An 18,821-nucleotide genomic window follows, 5' to 3' on the forward strand; every position below is an offset into this window, starting at 1 on the left:
CCTTCAGTTTATAGAGTTTTCAGGAGCTGGCAGCATTCTTCTCTTCCCTAATTTGGGCTTCACTATCACATGACAAGGATGTTTGCAATTCACTAGCTTATCTCAGCCCCTAACAGTTGGGCTGTGTGTATTCAGTGGCAATGTGTCTTGAAGGGCTGTTAAAAGGAACTTGGCCAAGATCAATTTACCCCAAATTAGAACAGTTAAGTTTAAGATCAAGTACATTAATGGTGGCAACAGGGAGTGAGTGGGTTCTTAACTTTGAGGATTTACAAATGCAAGTGCAAGTTCCTAACATTGATACAATCTCAAAATGGGTGGTGGTGGTGGGGTATTTAATCAGGTGTGGGTTGGTCTAGATGTAACTGCTACCATTTAATTGAACATGTATGACTCAAGCTTTGTATGTTTTATTTAACCCCCTTCTATTAAGTAGGTATTAATATCTCTCTTTTGGGTAAGGAAGGTGAGGTATAAAGAACAGAATTACAACTTGCCCAAAATCACAAAGCTAGCAGGTGAGTCTGTGTTTATCCACCGTATTAAATCAGTTTGTTAAAGGAAAGATTAAGTGCTGTGATTTTTTTTTTTTTTTTGTCATGTCGATCTCATTCAACATTATCATGCTGCGGTGGAAAGTTCAAACAAGACAAGCAGTTTGACTACACAGCACATCACTTTTCATTAGCATTATCCAAACCATGTTTTTAGTCCCCCAAGTTGTGCCCAATGCCAAGTGCGGGCCACTTCAGCATATTTAGATAGAAAGCCTGTGATCCCTAGTAGCTAGATCACCCAAACATTTTTGGGGGAGGCAAACTTTTGATCATTGTTTCTTCAAAAAGGGTAACACTTGGTATTAGTGGTCCAGGCGAGGCGGAAAGGGGACAAGAGTGGAGCGGACAAGGTTTGAAGCAGGGGTTTCACCTGTCAGGGTGGGAGTCAGGTGACCGACTGACTCAGGTGACTGATCCACTCGGCCCCGTATCAGCTGCCATTGACTAAATGGGTAGAGGTTCGCAGAGTCGGTGCCTAGGGGTGCCGCCCGAGCCTGGCTCTGGGTCCTGACACCTAAAGACCCCACGAAGAGAGCATTGGAGTACCTACCGTACAGCTTCAGGCGTTTATAACAAACGCTGGCCACGGGGGCCGTTCCACCAGGGCATGGGCCAGCACGGCCGCTTTCGCGCTTGGACCTGTTCTCCAAGTCTTGGCCCCAAAGCCCAGCGACTCCCACGCCGAGTCGCTCCTGCAGTCGGATCCCCACGACACCGACTCGGTCCGAGCAAGATAACCATGCCCCACTGCTTACCGCCCCGCCTCCTCCCAACAGCCGTAAACGTCGCGAGACTGTCGTCCGTCCTCCCGGCCCGGGCCCCGCGGCCCTCGGCGTCCAGAGCGCGCACGCAGGGCTCACGCAGGTTACGCACGGCCGGCGGGGCGGGCATTCCTAGCCGTCGGTTTCCCCGTTCTGATGGTGCAGTCTCGCGAGATTTGGGAGTAAATAGCCCCGAATGGAGACCCGAGGCGTGTTTGCCGCGGAGGCACCGTTATTCTGGGCCCTCTGGCCCGGAGCTTAAGACAGCGGCAGGTACGTTAAGCGACCCGTTTCCAGAGGCGCCGCCTCTTCTCCAGATCTGCCAGGCTGCTGGCCCGTTCAGTTGTGCCTCCCCCGTCCGAGGCCCCGAGGGTGGGAGTCTGCGCGGGCGGTGGTTGGGGCCTCCCTGCGACCCTGGACCCGCAGGGAGGGGAGGCGGGACGCGGGCCAGGGGGCGTGCGGTGAGGCCGGGCATCTAGATGCGCCGGCTACGCGGCGTGCATGGCGGTGGGAAATGAACAGCCCCCTCTGCTCGCCAGACCCGGCCTGGACTTAAACGGCTGGTCTCCCTGCCCGGCCTTTTCTACGTGTTTACGGTGGGAGCTGGCTCAATTTCTTTTTCTTTCTGTGAAATCAGCTTGCGCGGAGTGAAACCGTATGCCCGGCTCTGGTCCTCAGCCTCCGAACGTACCCGTAGTGCTAGGTGTACTCCCAGAAGGGTTCTGGTATCAGATTGTAAATGACCTCAGTTCTTTGCCCTAGCTGAGTCTACACACTGCTCTGGTGTTCAGAAATGCGGTTAAGAAGCTCTCGGCAAGTTGGGCCCCTGAGGCTCCTGGGTTTACTCAGAACCAGAGTGCCTTTCAGACCTTGTAGGATCCTCAAGTCTTCTTGCCTTGCTCTGTCATGATGTGCTTCCCAAGACTGCTATAGAGCAACATCATTTTTGTTAAGATGTTTACGCTTTGTTTTTGTTAGAGCCACTGAGAATCTTGGCCTCTCTGTGTATGTAAATTAAGTTCACTATTTAATATTTACTTTAAAACACAAGTGAGATAGAGGGGCCCAAGATCTGAACTGAACTCTGGAGAATTTAGTTGCCTGTGGACCTTTAGTCATAACTATGCTAGTACGTAGCTCTCTGACTTACTCATTTTGCATATGTATAAAAACGAGGGGCCTGGAGAACAGTGATTTTCCCAACTTTTTTTTTTTCACCTGCAGCACCCATTTTATTTATATATATGTATATATATGTATATGTATATATGTATATATATAACTTTTTTTAATCTAAGAACTTTGTTAAAGTAAGGTTTTACATACCGTGAAATTCACTTGTGTTAAGGTACTTATTCAGTGATTTTAATTTTTATTTATTATTATTATTTTAATCTCCACCTGAGAATGTTTTTCCATTGTTTTTTTTTTCTTTTTCTAAACAGAGTGAGAGGGAGGGAGGGAGGGAGGAAGAGAAGGGAACATTGATTGGTTGCCTCCCCCAGGACCCCGACTGGGACTAGGGATCGAACTCACAACTGAGGTATGTGCCCTTAACTGGGAGTCGAACCCATAACTCTGGTCCGTGGGCTGACGCTCTGACCACTGAGCCAAACCAGCCAGGGCTATTCAGTGATTTAAAAAAAAAAATCAAATTTAGAGTTGTGCAGTCATCACCAAAATTTACTTTTAGAACATTTCTATCACTCCAGAAAGATCCCTGGTGCCTGTTTATAATCACTACCCATTTCTAACCCGGGCTCCAGATCACCACTAATCTGTTTCCCTAGATTTGTTTTTTCCAAATATTTAATAGATTCAGGTGGAATTATATGTGGCCTTTTGTGTCTGGCTTCTTTAATTTAGCATGTTTTCAAGGTTCATCCCTGATGTAACATGTATCACTATTCCTTTTTACGGCCCAATAATATTCTATTTTATGGACATAAAACATTTTGTTTATTCATTTATACGGAACACCTTTTGCAAATAAAATTTTATTTTATGTTTCTATGTATGATGCAGATGGCCAGAGCACTTTTTTCAAGGTGGGGGTGACTCTTGCCTCTTAGTTCTCTCCATTGCAATCCCTGAGCATCTGTTATAATCAAGAGTTGCTTGTGTTTATGAAAAAGGAGAAATTCTAGTGAAGTGCTTTTGGAGCCTTTGAAGCACCCATGGGAACTTTTCTAGTCAACAGATTTGTAGCATTCCCTTCAAATTAACATGTTCTTTGATTTTATTTTCTATCATTTGGGTAGTAGGTAGTTCTTGCCCACTGCTCTTTATTTTTGCAGCACAAGTAAAATTAACAAAAGCTAGGGAGGGTGAAGACTTAGGTGAACTGCACAGGGCTACCATCAGTGCTTTAAACAGGATTTGGGTTGAGGTGGGATGGAGGTTGGGGAAAGGGGAGATTTGCAACCGCCTCTTTGTACTAGGAGAGAGTTGAGACATTGGTTACATTTTATTGGAAAAACTTGACAACTCCAGCTCTTGGTGACTTGAAATATTAAGAACCGGAGGCTAAACTTTGGTGTTTGGGTAGGGGACCTTGGTCTCTTCCATTGTTGCCTGAGACAGGTTAGGAGGTGGTTAAAAAAGACTTGTTTATTTTTCCTTCTCTGCTTTCCTCGTCAGTTTTGATGTGCTGCAAAAATCTGTTAACTAGGTTTATTAATCTGGACAATGTCTTTTTGCTTAAGGAAATGAGTTTAAAGTAAAATGAGGAAAGTACTGAATTTGGAGGTGCCTCATATGTGGCTAGCCAGTACTAGAGGACTAAAGGCTAAAGAGAACAGGAGACAGTAGCAACATGTGTAAAAGAATAGGCAATAAAAGTACAGATCAAGATTTTTAAAAATCTTATATTTTTTCTTTATTGATTTTAGAGAGAGTGGAAGGGAGAGAGAGATAGAAACATCGAAGAGAAAGAACATAAATTGACCATCTCCTGCATGCCTCCCACTGGGGCTGGGGCTGGGTCCGGGGCCCACAACCTGGGCACGTGCCCTGTCCGGGAATCAAATTGGCGACCTCTTGGCGCATGGGTCTACTCTCAACTAGTGTGCCACACTGGCCAGACAGACCAAGGTTTTTTAATTTTGGCACTATTGACTCTTTGCTGAATTATATGTGTTTCCAGCCCCACCCCACCCCCCTCCAATCTACTAATAGATAGAATGTGCCAGGAGGAACGGTTCAGTGTATAGTGTGGTCTGGCACAACTTAAAATGATAGCCTATTAAATAATGCTAATATAGCCAACTATGCAATTAGTTATGAAAGTGGTATTTTTACATTCAAATTTTAATTGAACTGAATGGTACCCTTTCATGGCCTAAACACAATTCAATTTTGTTTGGAGCTATTTCAGTAAAGGTTTATTAAAAAGCAAAGCATATCTGCATAATTAGGTGACTATTGGGTGATACAGGTAATTTCCTCTCACCTGAATTACGTTTTTTAATTATTTGCAAAAAAGTAATTTCAGATGTACTTTCGCTAAACCCAGAATTACAATCTTTTTCTTTTCTTTTTTTTTTTTTTTATCATCCTCACCTGAGGACATTTTCCATTTTTTTTCTTCAGATAGAGTGGAAGGGAGAAAGAGAGAGAGAAACATCGACGTGAAAGGGACACATCGAGTGGTTGTCACCTGGACGACCCAACCAGGGCCTGGGATAAACTGCAGCCGAGGTACGTGCCCTTAGTGGGATCCGAACCTGAATCTGGGTCTCTCTGGACCACAGGCCGATGCTCTAACCGCTGAGCCAAACTGGCCAGGGCCAGAATTATAATCTTAGTGATATTCTTTTATAATGCAAAGTAGAAGAATCTCAGAGTTGCAAGGAATGTGAGCTGTCAGCAAGACCAATTGCTTGCCTACAGTAATACAGTTCCTCTACTTTGTTGCCCTTTTACACATATATTATTAAATCTTATTCTTGTCACATATTATTTGAACTGTTTTTTTTTTTTGCATTCAATATTTGATGTCCAATATATTTTGATTTGAGGCATAATTATACTTAGTTATGGAAACCCATAATTATGTAAATATCATTGTTTAGAGCTTACCTTTGTATGGAAAGATAACCAGGTCTTCTATATAAAGAATTGATAGATATTAAATCCAATAACACTTAATGGATCCAATAACAGCCCTAATTAGGTCCTATGAGTAAGTGATACTGTAGATGATAAGCTTGTTCAGAATGAACTAGCTAAAAGTTTAGCCTTTAGGAGGTAGACACAGATTTTAATAAATAGTTCATAGGAAATAGAGCCCTTTTAAGCTGTACTATATTATACATAAAATTAAAATTTTAACATATTTTGAATCTTTGTGCCACTGTCTTACCAGAAAATATTTTTATTTTATTTTTTTTATTTTTATTTTTATTTATTTTTATCCTCACCCGAGGACATTTTTCCATTTTTTGTACAGATAGAGTGGGAGGGAGAGAGAGGAAGAGAGAGAGAGAGAGAAACATCGACGTGAAAGGGACACATCGAGTGGCTGCCACCGCACGACCAACCAGGGCTGGGGACAAACTGCAACCGAGGTACATGCCCTTAGCGGGAACTGAACCCGGGTCTCTCCGAACCGCAGGCCAACGCTCTAACCACTGAGCCAAACTGGCCAGGGCCAGAAAATATTTTTCTATAAAATTTATCTTAAAAGGTATATAAGGTCTTTAAGTAATATATGTTTTATCTAATTGTAAAAGTATAACATACACTCTTTGTAAAAATGTAAATGAATAGAATTAAGAAGAAAATAACTACCTGTGATCATACCATTGATGTGTACACCTAGACATCTTTTCAAGTTCTTTTTTTCTTGTACACATAGATACATATATAAAATCAAAATATGGATCACACTGTACATGAACTGTCGTTTTGCTTATTGTTTCATGAGTATTTCCCCATATTCTTTGAGAAATATATTAGTTTTCTATTGCTGCTGTAACACATTTTCTACCAATTATTGTCTTTTTGTTGTTGTTGATCCTTACCCGAGGATATTTTTCCATTTATTTTTAGAGAGAATGGAAGGGAGGAAAGGAGAGAGAGAGAGACACATGGATTGGTTGCCACCTGCATGACCCCAATGGGGGCCAGGGACTGAACCTGCAACATAGGTACATGTCCTTGACCGGGAATCGAACCCGAGACCCTTCTGTCCTTGGGGCCATTGCTCTAACTGCTGAGCCAAACCAGTCAGGGCCCAGCTTAGTGTCTTCAAACAACACAGATTTAATATCTTACAGTTCTGGAGGTCATTAGTCTGAAATCAGTCTCATTGGGCTAAAGTCAAGGTGTCAGCAGGGCTTCATCCCTTTTTCAGTTTCTGGAGGCACCTGCATTCCTTGGCTCCTAACCTCTTCCTCTGATTGCTTCAGCCTCATGCTTCCATCATCACATTTACCAGCTCTCTGCTCCTGCCTCTCTCTTATGAAGACTTTTGTAATTACGTTGGACCCACCTGGATAATCCAGGTTAATCTCCCTATCTCGAGATTCTTAGTTTCATTCTACTGGCACACTCCCTTTGGTCATATAAAGAAACATTTACAGGTCCTGGGGATGAGGATATGGACAATCTTTTGGAGATCATTATTCAGTTTTCCAAAGGAACATCATTGGACTTGCCGCTGAGAGATACGTGCCCTTGACTGGAATCGAACCCGCGACCCTTTGGTTTGTGGGCTGACTGATGCTCCAACCGCTGTGCCAAACCGGCTAGGGCTGTAAGAATATTTTTGACACTCACTAGCAACAAATGAAAGGACTCATTTTCTTGGGTTGAGTTCTTAAACATGATTTGTATTTTATACTGTCCCAATTTATGTCTGTCAAAATGTTACTTGATTTTATAATGTAAATTATAGAAACAGGTTAATTTTAACAGAAATTTATTTTATTGTGAATCTTTTCAGGAATTCTCTTTTTTTTTTTATCCTCACCAGAGGACATTTTTCCATTTTTTTTTTTGTTCAGATAGAGTGGGAGGGAGAGAGAGGAAGAGAGAGAGAGAAACATCGATGTGAAGGGACACATCGAGTGGCTGCCACCCTCACGACCAACCAGGGCCGGGGACAAACTGCAACCGAGGTACGTGCCCTTAGCGGGAACCGAACCCGGGTCTCTCTGGACCGCAGGCCGATGCTCCAACCGCTGAGCCAAACCAGCCAGGGCCAGGAATTCTCTTAATTCCTTAGAATGAGAAATGCTTTCAATTTCACTTTGACTAGCTCAGTCCCATTGGTTAGGATGTCATTCGGTGTAATCGTTGATGTATGTAAATCTTCTTGACATGGTATGTGGTCTGGTTACGCACACAGTGAGTCCAACATAAGAGGCTTGTAAGTGCACTCCCCGCTTTGTAAAATTCAGCACCCTCGCCCTTTTCAGTGCATTCCTAGCACCTGAGACTAAATATAGGAATTATTTATTTGCATATTTGGAAATAATTTCAACCTACCAGAAAGGTTCCAAGAACAGTATAAAGCCTTTTTTTCTCTTTGAACCATTTAAAAGTAAGTTGCAGGCCTGGTGCCCATTATCCCTGGATACTTCAGTGGGCATTTCCTGCAGTTGCTTGGACCATCCTACATAATCATAGCACAGCCTTCAAAATCGGGAAATCAGTCTTGATACAGCCCTGTTATCTAATCATAGGCAGGCCCCATTTGCCGTTTGTTCCAATAACGTCCATACAGCAAAGGGACCATTTCTGAATCTTGATTTGCAGTTAGGGGTCAGGTCTCTTGCGTTTCCTTCAATCTGGAGCCATATCAAAGCAATTCCTTGGCTTTCATTACCTTGGTAGTTAGGAAATTCTAGGCCAGCTATTTTGAACACTAACCCTGGGTATAGGTCCTGACACTTCCTTATGATCTGATTCAGGTTGTGCATCTTTGGCAGGAACCCCTGGGGGGATGCCAGGCTCTTCAGTGCATCTGCTCAGTGGTCCGGATTCTGTGTGTCCCATTGCTGGTTAACTTGAAGCTTCTCTACGTAAAGATACCCTTTTCTCCTTTGTAAATCAGGATTTTGTTAGAAGGCATTCCGAGTCTATGTAAATATTTCATTCTTTAAACTTCCAATTTATTCTATTTATGTATGTCATTGTGGACTTGTGTTTTTCTCTTTTACTCAGTGGGTTAGGATCTGTTATATTCATTATTTATTTTGCTGTTCAGATTATCCCAAGCTGGACTCTGTGTCCTTTTGACACATTTCCCATAATTCTTTGAGCACTTCTCTCTTTTCTACAAGAATGAGATGTTTCAGACTCATGTGTTTTTAACCTGTCTTGCCTGGAACTTGCTCCTTCTCCAGAGAACCGGGTTTCTTTTAGTGAAGATTGGTATTTAGAAGACCAGTTTGGGGCACTAGGTGGGCTTTCTCCTGATGGGATGTCACTGCTCCCATGTCCTGTCAGTAGACAAAGCTAGGAAATGTATATGTTTGTGTGCACATGCATATACACATTTGCATGTATTTATTTCTGCGTTTGTCTGTATATTGAAAACCTTGAATTCACACCAGTACTTCCAGTTTCAGTCTGATACTGCATGGTTCATTCAAGTTTCTTACCTTTTCATTTTTGTGACTTCATTCTCTGACAATGAGAAAGCTGCCTCCCATTATCCGTATAATATATATTTGATCAAATCAATTTCCCGTTGTCGCTGCCATCACCCCATTTATGCTCTGACACTCCTTATCAGGTGCCTCTTCTCTCCATACACACCTTTCTGACCCTCTCAGACTCCATTGCCCCACACTGGGCCACTGTGGCTCTGCCACCTGTGCCTACCTTCTTGTCCTCAGCTGAATTATTCAGAAAGGAAAGAAAAGCAAAAGTTAGAAGTCTTTTTAAAAAGTGTTTTCTTGCCTGGCTGGTGTGGCTTAGTGGTTGAGCATCAATCGGTGCACCAAGAGGTTGCCGGTTTGATTCCTGGTCAGGACACATGCCCAGGTTGTGGGCCCAACCCCCAGTGGGGGGGTGTGCAGGAGGTGGCCAATCGATGTTCTCTTGCATCCATGTGTCTATCCCTCTCTCTTTCCCTCTCCCTTCCTCTCTATCTAAAAATCAATAAATACAATACAATAAAATAAAAAGTGTTTTCTTTGCCCTGGCCGGTGTCGCTCAGTGGTTAAAGCATCAGCCCATGCACTGAAGGGTTTCAGGTTTGATTCCTTGTCAAGGGCACGTTCCTGAGTTGTAGGTTCGATCTCCAGCCCCAGTCAGGGTGTGTGCAGGGAGCAACCAATTGATGTGTGTCTCTCACATTAATGTTTCTCTCTCACTCTCCCTCTCTTTCCCTCTCCCTCCCCCTCTCTCTTCCTCTTTCTCTCTTTCCCTCTCTTCCTTTACTTTCTAAACAAACAAACAAACAAACAATGAAAAATATATCCTTGATGAGGATTAACAACAAAAGTGTTTTTCTTTTTATGTGTGTATATGTATGTGCCTGTGTTTACATACTCTGTGCTTATCTTATACTTGTTGCCACTTATCTGCTTGCCACTCCGTGGTGAGCCTACCTTGGGGAGCGTGCTCACCAGGTTTGCATCATATAGTGAGAGCCAGGGAGGATTCACTGTAGACACATGTATAGATGTTTTAGATGTGGAAAAGTGCAGTCTGTGCCTTTAAAGGCCCAGAGTAGGAGTCAGTGCGGACTGGCCATCTTTAAAACAAATAGGCCAAAGGCACAGAGGTGGTTGTAAGTGGCCAGTGCTGCGACCCCAGTGCCCATGCCTCTAGCTCTCTGGTGGCATTTTTTGTTATCATCAAAGCAAGTTTATATTTTGAAACTCTCTTATCCTGAGATTTGGAAACCATAGAAACTTCAGCATCTGTCATCATAATTTTTATGATCTATAGTCTTTGAAGAGAGTGTCTTCTTAGAACCCAGATTTTAGGTCACCTTTAACGTACCTAAGCAGGTGAGCCAGATCCAAACAAAACAGGTGTGTCCTTGTCCCTGTCATTCCCAACCTTATCCTTTATCCCCATAGGGTGTCTGTGCTTGAGGATATCTTCCTCTAGCTACTGGTGGGTTTGGAGACTAGCAGGCTGGCCTTCACTAGTGTGGCCCTTTTGGGGAAGGGGTCAGTGATCTTTTCTAAACTAGTGGTCTCTTTCATTTGACTACCCTTTACACGACAAGTTTTTTCAAGGAAAAAAATTTTTTTTTTAACCTCCCTCTTCCCTTCTGCCCTGAGTGCCGCCCTCCCAATTCTAATGCTCCTAAAATGTCACACGTTCAGAACTCACCTCCTGCTAGTGTTTCCCACACCAGCTTCCCTGCAGCCTTCTCCGTCTCAGTTTCAGTTAGGGGCAACAGGCCTTGATGTTGGCCTTGGCTCCTCACTTGCACACCTTCCATGTCTGGTTGGCGGCAGATTCTGCCAACTCTGCTGTCACATTTATAATGTGACCTCCTTTATCACCTCTGCTGCTCCACTGTGGCCCAAGCCACCATCTTTATAGGACTCTTCCTATAAAGGAAGACTCTTCGGTCCCCTGCTCCTACCTGTGCCGCTTCTCTGCTCTGATCTTGTGTCCCCTTCCCATTCACAGCTACAGCTGAGGCCTTTTTCTGACCACAGGGCCCTCCCTAGTCTGCCTCCCTCATCTTGCTTTGGCTTCCCCTTTCTTCACGCTGCTGCAACCACACTGGCCTCTGCCTTTCTTTACACAAGGTGGGGCATGTTCTTTGCCTCAGGGCTTTTGCACTTGCCTTTCCCAGTGCCTGCAGTTCTCTCTCCACAGGGCTTGATGAGCTTCCTGCTTCCATCAGCACTGTCTGAAAGTTCAGCCCTTCCCCTGACATGGCATATCCCCTTTGTTTTTTCTCCTTTAAATACGGTACCATATTTGTCACTAGCTTAGGACTGCATGTTTTAATTGTCTTCTATATTGCCCGTCTCCACACTGGAAGGTCAGTCAGCTCCATGAGGTCACAGACATCTGTTTACTGTGCTTGCTGCTCTGTTCCTACTGTCTGGAACAGTGCCCGGCTCTTCAGAGTTGCTCAGTACATGAGTTGGATGAGTGAACAGAATTGCTCAGCAGTCCCCCGTGGCTCTGTTTTATCTCTGTGCAGTTCACTCCCATTGGATGGAGAGGGTCTCTATTTCCAATTGTTTGCTGGATGCTCTGCTTGAGGTCCTTGCCCCCATCTCTCAGCTTCTCCAGACTGGCATCTATCTCATTGCCTCCCCCCTTATACAGATGACTTGCTGATTCTGTGCATGTCCTGTGTTTTCCTCTTCTGTGATGGAGCTCTGCTCAGGATGCCCCTTTCTAAGTTAGTTCCCCAATTCCAGCCCTCCTAGCTCAGATTCCATCAGAGCCAGCTGCCGTCCACTTCACCAACAGAGGCCTCCTCTTTACACCAGGAAGAACCTCAATCCAGTGTCCCTGGCACTGTCCGTGTGTCTGTCCTTTGGCACTTTCCTGTGCCATGTTTAGCTGTTTGTGGTTATGGTTGGCCTGTTTGCTGGGTCACACCTGGGAGCACTGTGTCCCTCACTTACTGACAGTACTTGTTTTTTCTGCAACACCTGGTGGTGGTTTAAAGTTGCTTAGCAGTCTATAAACTTGTATGATTTAATGAATAAATTAAGGTTCAGTGTCTTATGATATTGCAATGTCCTATTTTCCAGAAGCCTAAATAGTTTTGTTTTCTGTTTGGGAGAGAAATGATTATCATAGACATTTTTAAATTTAATGCCCCCTGTACCACCCTTTTCTTTTTGTTTCTCTTTCTTTTAAAGTCAGGCTTCTGCCTCAGTTGTAAGAGAACATGAGCCATCTCTTCTGCATAGACTGCATTGAATTTGGGGCAACAGGTTTAATTAGGGCTGATCTGGCAAAGGTCTAAGATTTACTCACTAATATCACTCACTAATATTTGTGTTATACGTAGCCCAAATATGTCATAGATCCTTTAGCTTAAGGCCGAAGAGTTTTAAGAGATTTATTTCTTTATTTACAGAAGAGACCCATTTAAATCTTTTAACTATAAGTTAATATAATATGACATGGCCACTCTTATCACCAGTGATTACCTTTATCTTCTTTGACCAGTAATACTGTAATTAGGTGAGGCACATGCTTCATGTCGTTGTATTCTGTGATACTCCGTCGCTGCAAGTATCAAGTACAAACAAAAAAGTTGGGGCTCACTCTCAAGCAGATAGTGCTATAAAATGTTGTTGGAATGGCTTTTGGTGTCTCCTGTTTCTTTTCTTTGGCCTTTCTATTCTTGTCTGTTTTTAATTTCTGTTCTTGTGGTTGGTATTCTCATTGTTCTAACTGTAGATATGGAAATAATTTTCAAAGTTTCATTTTGGTCTGATGAGCTCTTTGTCACTGAGCTTAGTGTTTAATTCCAGAGGTAGACCTTTTCAGGATTGTTTGTTACTACAGTTGTGAATGTCCTAATTATTGAACTTACCAGAATTCTTTTTTTTTTAATCCTCACCTGAGGACATTTTTCCATTTTTTGTTCAGCTACGGTAGGAGGGAGGGAGGGAGGGAGGGAGGGAGGGAGGGAGGGAGGGAGGGAGGGAGGGAAAGAGAGAAAGAGAGAGAAACATCTATGTGAAAGGCTGCCACCCACACAACCAACCAGGGCCAGGGACAAACTGTAACCCAGGTACGCGCCCTTAGTGGTAACCGAACCCAGGCCTCTCTGGTCCACAGGCCGACGCTCTAACCGCTGAGCCAAACCGGCCAGGGCTGAACTTATGAGAATTCTTTAGACTCTTGCCCCTTACTCAGTGTTTTTCTGTTTATAGAAGCACGTATGGATAGTCCCAGAAACCACAAAGTGCTTGTTACTCTAAAGCTGCAGAGTCTGCTGGAAGATGATTTAACAACTTGGCAGACTCTCTTGAAAGGGGGCTCACTCCTTGTCTTATGTGTTCAAGTGGCAGTAGAACGCCTGTCGTCTCATTCATGTCTTCTTGCTGGATTATTTCTGTTTCTGGTGTAATCTATGCAAACTGATTTTTCTGGGCATGCTACAGCCTGCATTTTTTTTTTTTTAATTGCTGCTCTATATTTCATTGTGAAGAATGATCTTTTTTTTTTTTTAACCATATATTTAATTTATCTTTGTTGTTGAAAGGATTATAGATGTCCCCCCGTTTTTCCCCCATTGACGTCCTCCTTCCTGCTCCTGTCTTCCCCTGCCTTCACCACACTACTGTCTGTGTCCGTTGGTTATGCATATATGCATATAAGTTCTTCAGTTTATCTCTTGTGCCCACTCCCTCTTCCCTCTGAGATTCATCAATCTGTTCTCTGCTTCCATGTGTTCAGATCTGTTTTGTTCATCAGTTTATGTTGTTTTAGATTCCATATATAAGTGAGATCTTGTGATATTTATCTTTCTCTGACTGGCTTAATTTTGCTTAGCATAATACTCTCCAAGTCCCTCCATGCTGTCTCAGAGGGTAAGAGAGCATTCTTTTTTACAGCTGTGTAGTATTCCTTTGTGTAAATATACAACAACTTTTTAATCCACTCATCTACTGATGGGTACTTGGGCTGTTTCCAGATCTCAGCTATTGTAAATAGTGCTGCTATGAACATAGGGATACATATATTCTTTCTGATTGGTGTTTCAGGATTCTTAGGATATATTCCCAGCAATAGGATCACTGGATCAAATGGCAGTTCCGTTTTTAATTTTTTGAGGAAATTCCTGTACTATTGTCCATAGTGGCTGCACTGGTCTGCGTTCCCACCAGCATTGTACTAGGGTTCCCTTTTCTCCACATTCTTGCAAGCACTGTCTTTTGTTGATGGTACTGTTCTGGCAGGTGTGCGGTGATACCTCATTGTCCTTTTGATTTGCATCTCTCTGATAATTAGTGACACCATTCAGATATTTTGAAACGTATCTGTGCCCACGTATATAATTTAATACTCAAATAACATTTTTCTTTGGCAACAGCTTACCTCACAAACTGTCTTCTCATATACCTTCCAATAAAGAGAGAATCTGGTTTTATAACATATTTAGTAGGTTAAATTTCTTTAAGTTGAGTCATTAGGTAAAATAAGTTTAATGATAGTAAAAATCCTTCAATGTTCTTTTTGTAGAATTGGCAGAAAATATTTTAAAATCTGAAAAAGTGTAGCTTGAGTAATTTTAAAGGCCATTGTCTCCTAAAGAAGGTGTCTCTTAAGAAGGCTTGAATGGAAATTAGTTTGTTCTAAGGTATTAATTTTACACTAGAAAGTAAAGGTGTATATACCAAGCTTTTGCCTGAAAAATTACTGAAATGTACAGAGAATTAAAGTGTTGATTGGGAAAATGCCTGTTGAAGAGTTGCAAATGAGCCCTGGCTGGATTTGCTCAGTGGTTGGAGCGTCGGCCTGTGGACCAGGGAGTCCCAGGTTCGGTTCCCGCTAGGGGCATGTACCAAAAAAAAAAAAAGAGTTGCAAATGATAGGAACACACAGAATCTTAAATAGAAGCAAAGTAAAGGATGATAATAAGCAAAGCATCATGATTCCCCCATCTGTTTGGTTGCCAGGATGCTCAGGGCCAATATGCTTAATATTCTTGGTATTATTTCTTATCCTTAATTTTTGTCTCTTATTTTATCCTTTCTTATTTTTGAAACTGACTTAAAACTTTAGCTTTCTTTCTGAAAGAGATGGGGAGTAACTAAAAGTGAAATAATGTGTTTCATGGTTGTGTCATACATTTATCTTGTCTTATAACTGGGTATCTTTCTGACCCCTTAACCTAAATTGTACCTATAACTAAATCTCACTTAGTTCTATCAGTGCTACTAATGTCTCTGTGCTTGTTTTGTTTTGTAGATTGGCTCACAGAGTGATTGCTCATCTCCCTTGGACTTTGGTTGTGTGGTGCAAATGGAGTGTAGGACTCAGTTGTCTGGGCTAGAGTGATAGAAGCCTAATGTCCAAGATGGAGAAGAAACGAAGAAAGAAATGAAAGCCTCTTTTCAGGCCAAATCACAAAAAGCCATGAAATTTAACTTTTATTTACATTGGACAAGACTGTAAAATGGCTGATCAGTAATGTTTCAGCTTTTAGCTGAAACAAAAATTAACTTATAATCAAGGAAGAAAAAAGTGTGATTTGAATTTATGCGATTTTATGACCATATTCACTTATGACCATGAAGCTTGTCAACATCTGGCTGCTTCTGCTAGTGGTTTTGCTCTGTGGGAAGAAACATCTGGGTGACAGACTGGAAAAGAGATCTTTTGAAAAGGCCCCATGCCCTGGCTGCTCCCACCTGACGCTGAAGGTGGAATTCTCCTCAACAGTTGTGGAATATGGTAATGATATTATTTCAAATGTCAGGGACTCCCTCCTTATATTTTGTTTTATACTTAACTTTAAACATCACCTTTTACCAAAAAAACATTTTCCACTTTTTCACAATAAATTTCAGACGGTGTGAGTGCATAGCACTTGGATGTTAACTGAAGTTTCTTTCCCCAGTGAAGTTAGCGTATATGAAGCAAGGAAATCAAAATTATGAATCACTTCCCTAAAGCTTCATTCCATGGAACAGATGTCATTGTAGCTGGGGAGGGTGGGGAGTTTGGAGGTGCTAAATGGTCATGTTTGAAGTACAAGTGAACAGATGTCATAACTAGTAAATAGTCTTCTGTAGTCTCCAAATTTTGTTACTGTTTTTAGTAAAATAAAATTGAGCCTTCACCTCTGGATTCCTTATGCTTGTTTGAAAAACTTAACATGTATTTCTTTGCTGTATATTCAAACTTCTGTTAATATTTGCTTTTTAAAAAATCGCACAAGTCTCTGATTTTGAGTAATGTAGTCTTTGATCAGGGGATTCATACAGATTACTAATTCAAAGCTCTGAAAACTGCTGTCCAGAACGTTTAAACCAGGCTTTTTGTTTTCTGCTCTTTTCACTGTGGGTTTTAAGACGTAAATTTTCTTTTACGAGGGAAATTTTAGATTAGATATAATTTATGTTATATATGTACATAAATTCTTATTTTTATTTGTGGTCATTGATTTCAGAATATATTGTGGCTTTCAATGGATACTTTACAGCCAAAGCTAGAAATTCATTTATTTCAAGTGCCCTGAAGAGCAGTGAAATAAACAACTGGAGAATTATTCCTCGAAATAATCCATCCAGCGACTACCCTAGTGATTTTGAGGTGATTCAGATTAAAGAAAAACAGAGAGCTGGGCTGTTAACACTTGAAGATCATCCAAACATCAAACGAGTAACACCCCAACGGAAAGTCTTTCGTTCCCTCAAGTACGCGGAGTGTGAGTACGGGGTCCAGGCTAATCTGAACCGCTTTCTGTTTCACTTGGATTTCGGGAGAGAATGTATATATTCACCCATGTTGTACTCCACCACCCCAACCCCACCCTCGATGTTATTTTGAAAACCTTCAAACTGGCAGAATAGTGGAAAAATAGTACAGTGAACATCCATGTCCTTTCATTTAGTTTCCTCACGAACATTTTCTTGGCAGGAGTTTAAAACACAAAAAGGAGGCTTCATGCTGTTCTGGTAGGAAAAAAATGAGAGTTTACAGTAGAGAATGATAGTGACTTGTGCTTCTGTTGGGAGTGATGTTCCCCCAGGTTCATCTCAGAGCCTTCAGATGTGGGGGCCGTGATGTCCCTTCACACTCCGAAATGAACGGTGGTGTCTTGAGCCTCCCCGACTTGCGTTTTGCTTCTGTCAGTGTGTTTTCATGGCATCTCGCAGTGTCGTTTCCTTTGAGTTTCGCTTGGTTTTCTCAGAGCCCCTGACCCTGCGCGACCCTGCCGCAGCTGGGCTGCTTCCAGCCTAAGCTGTGCAAGGGTGAAGGTGGAAGAAATGCGATTATTGCCTTTTGAGCTCGAGGGCTTGTTCTTTCCTGCATCTTTACAACTTGGGCTTGTCGAGATGGAGTTTATCCTCAAAAAATAAATAATAATTATGTTTATTATGTATTTTCCAAAGCATGTATATTAGCAAAGAAAAGGTTTTCCCCCTATCTGTTATAAACTGAGGTAACAGATATTTGATTCTGTTATTATTTACTGTCATTTCTTTCATTGGAAGAAAAAATAAGTAAAATTTTGCTTTTGTTCCTCTGTCATATACTAAGCCTGAGAGGCTCTGAGCTTTGAAAATCGCACAGGGGAGGAGGCTAACCGATCCACATAGTGTGACCAGCACTTCGCAGTCAGCTCTGCAGTCCAGTTATCCGACTTCTTGGAGCTCTTTCTGCCAGTCCAGATGTTCTGTGGTGCTTTTCTCTTTAAAAAGCAATAGCCTCCAAACAATCCGGGAAGATAAAAACAAAACCAACCTCATGCAATTAGCCAAATGTTATATGTTGTTTCTTTTTATTTTTTTATCTTAAAAAGCTTCAGTATATTTGAGGAAACATGGACGTGCCTAAGAGTAGCACAGTAGTCGCAGAATCCCTCCATCGAGGCTGTCTAGTGCTGCGCTTCACTGCCCTTGACTGATAGGAGGTCATTTACTGCCCCACTGGCCCAGGCTCTCCTGGTGTCATCCATGACTTTGTGCAGTAACCAGTGTTTGAGTTTCAACTTTTCTCACCTGAAAAATGGAGACAGTACTACCTGCCTCATAGGGTTCCTATGAAGATGAAATGCAATGAAATAGTGTGTGTGAAGAGAGCGCAGCAGGTTTTAGGGATTGTAAGTAGACATTAAATGTTAATTATTCCTGTGGCTCTGTTGTTTGAAGGCTTTGCTTTATTTCACTCTGGACCTCGTCCCTGGCTCTACACCATGAGCCCTGAGATAGAGCTAACCTGTTCTCCATCAGATAGTACTTAAGGATGTGTTTTGAAGATTCTACCCATGGTGTCCCTTCTAGAGAATTGCCTCTCTTCAGGATAATAAACATCTTCAGTTCCTCCAACACTTATTCATATGACATGATTTCAAGTCCCTCACCATTTTACTTGGTTTTCTTCTAATATTCTTCAGTTTTTCTAAATTGCTTTCAAAGAGTGAAGCCAAAACTATGTTCAATACCTAAGGTAAAGCAGTACAGACCCTGCCCCCCTCATTCTAAATATTGCTCTTTGGTGAGTACCTCTAGTATTGTCTCTTGCTGTTGACTTAAAGAACAGAATCAACACAGGAAGTTCAGTACAGAATAATTTCAGTTGGACTGTGTAAATAATTACTTATGGAATTGACATGACTATCTATTTTTCCAGTTCCTTGTACTTTCTTGGGTGTAGCCTGGTAAGACCATAATAAAAATGATAGTAATTTGTTTTAGAAATAGAACTAGTAGTATTACAGATTTGCTTGTCTTAAAACTTGAGTTGAAATACAGTTTTTTCCCTTTATTATAGCATGGTCTTTGAAAGGTAAAGGGACAACTCTGGTGATATTTCTTTTGCTTTCTCTATTAAACAAACAAAAAAAGGTATTTACAAATAGTAAATCTATGTT

At 42.0% G+C, this 18,821-nt stretch overlaps 1 protein-coding gene across 2 annotated transcripts in view; it reads left to right on the top strand.

Annotated features, from left to right (window-relative positions):
- Positions 1-1,418: 1,418 nt before the first annotated feature.
- Positions 1,419-18,821, top strand: part of MBTPS1 (membrane bound transcription factor peptidase, site 1) — a 58,648-nt gene continuing 41,245 nt past the window's right edge. Inside the window, exons 1-3 of one of the 2 annotated variants that reach the window (XM_036274344.1) lie at positions 1,419-1,591; positions 15,191-15,676; positions 16,395-16,652. In XM_036274344.1, coding sequence (XP_036130237.1) covers positions 15,508-15,676; positions 16,395-16,652 — 427 coding nt within the window. In that variant the 5' untranslated portion in view covers positions 1,419-1,591; positions 15,191-15,507. Of the gene's footprint in view, positions 1,592-4,971; positions 5,018-15,190; positions 15,677-16,394; positions 16,653-18,821 lie in introns of those variants that run through there. The other variant, XM_036274343.1, reaches the window with a different exon arrangement.

The sequence above is a fragment of the Molossus molossus genome, unplaced genomic scaffold (genome assembly GCF_014108415.1).
Source record: "Molossus molossus isolate mMolMol1 unplaced genomic scaffold, mMolMol1.p scaffold_m16_p_21, whole genome shotgun sequence".
Lineage (NCBI taxonomy): Eukaryota > Metazoa > Chordata > Mammalia > Chiroptera > Molossidae > Molossus > Molossus molossus.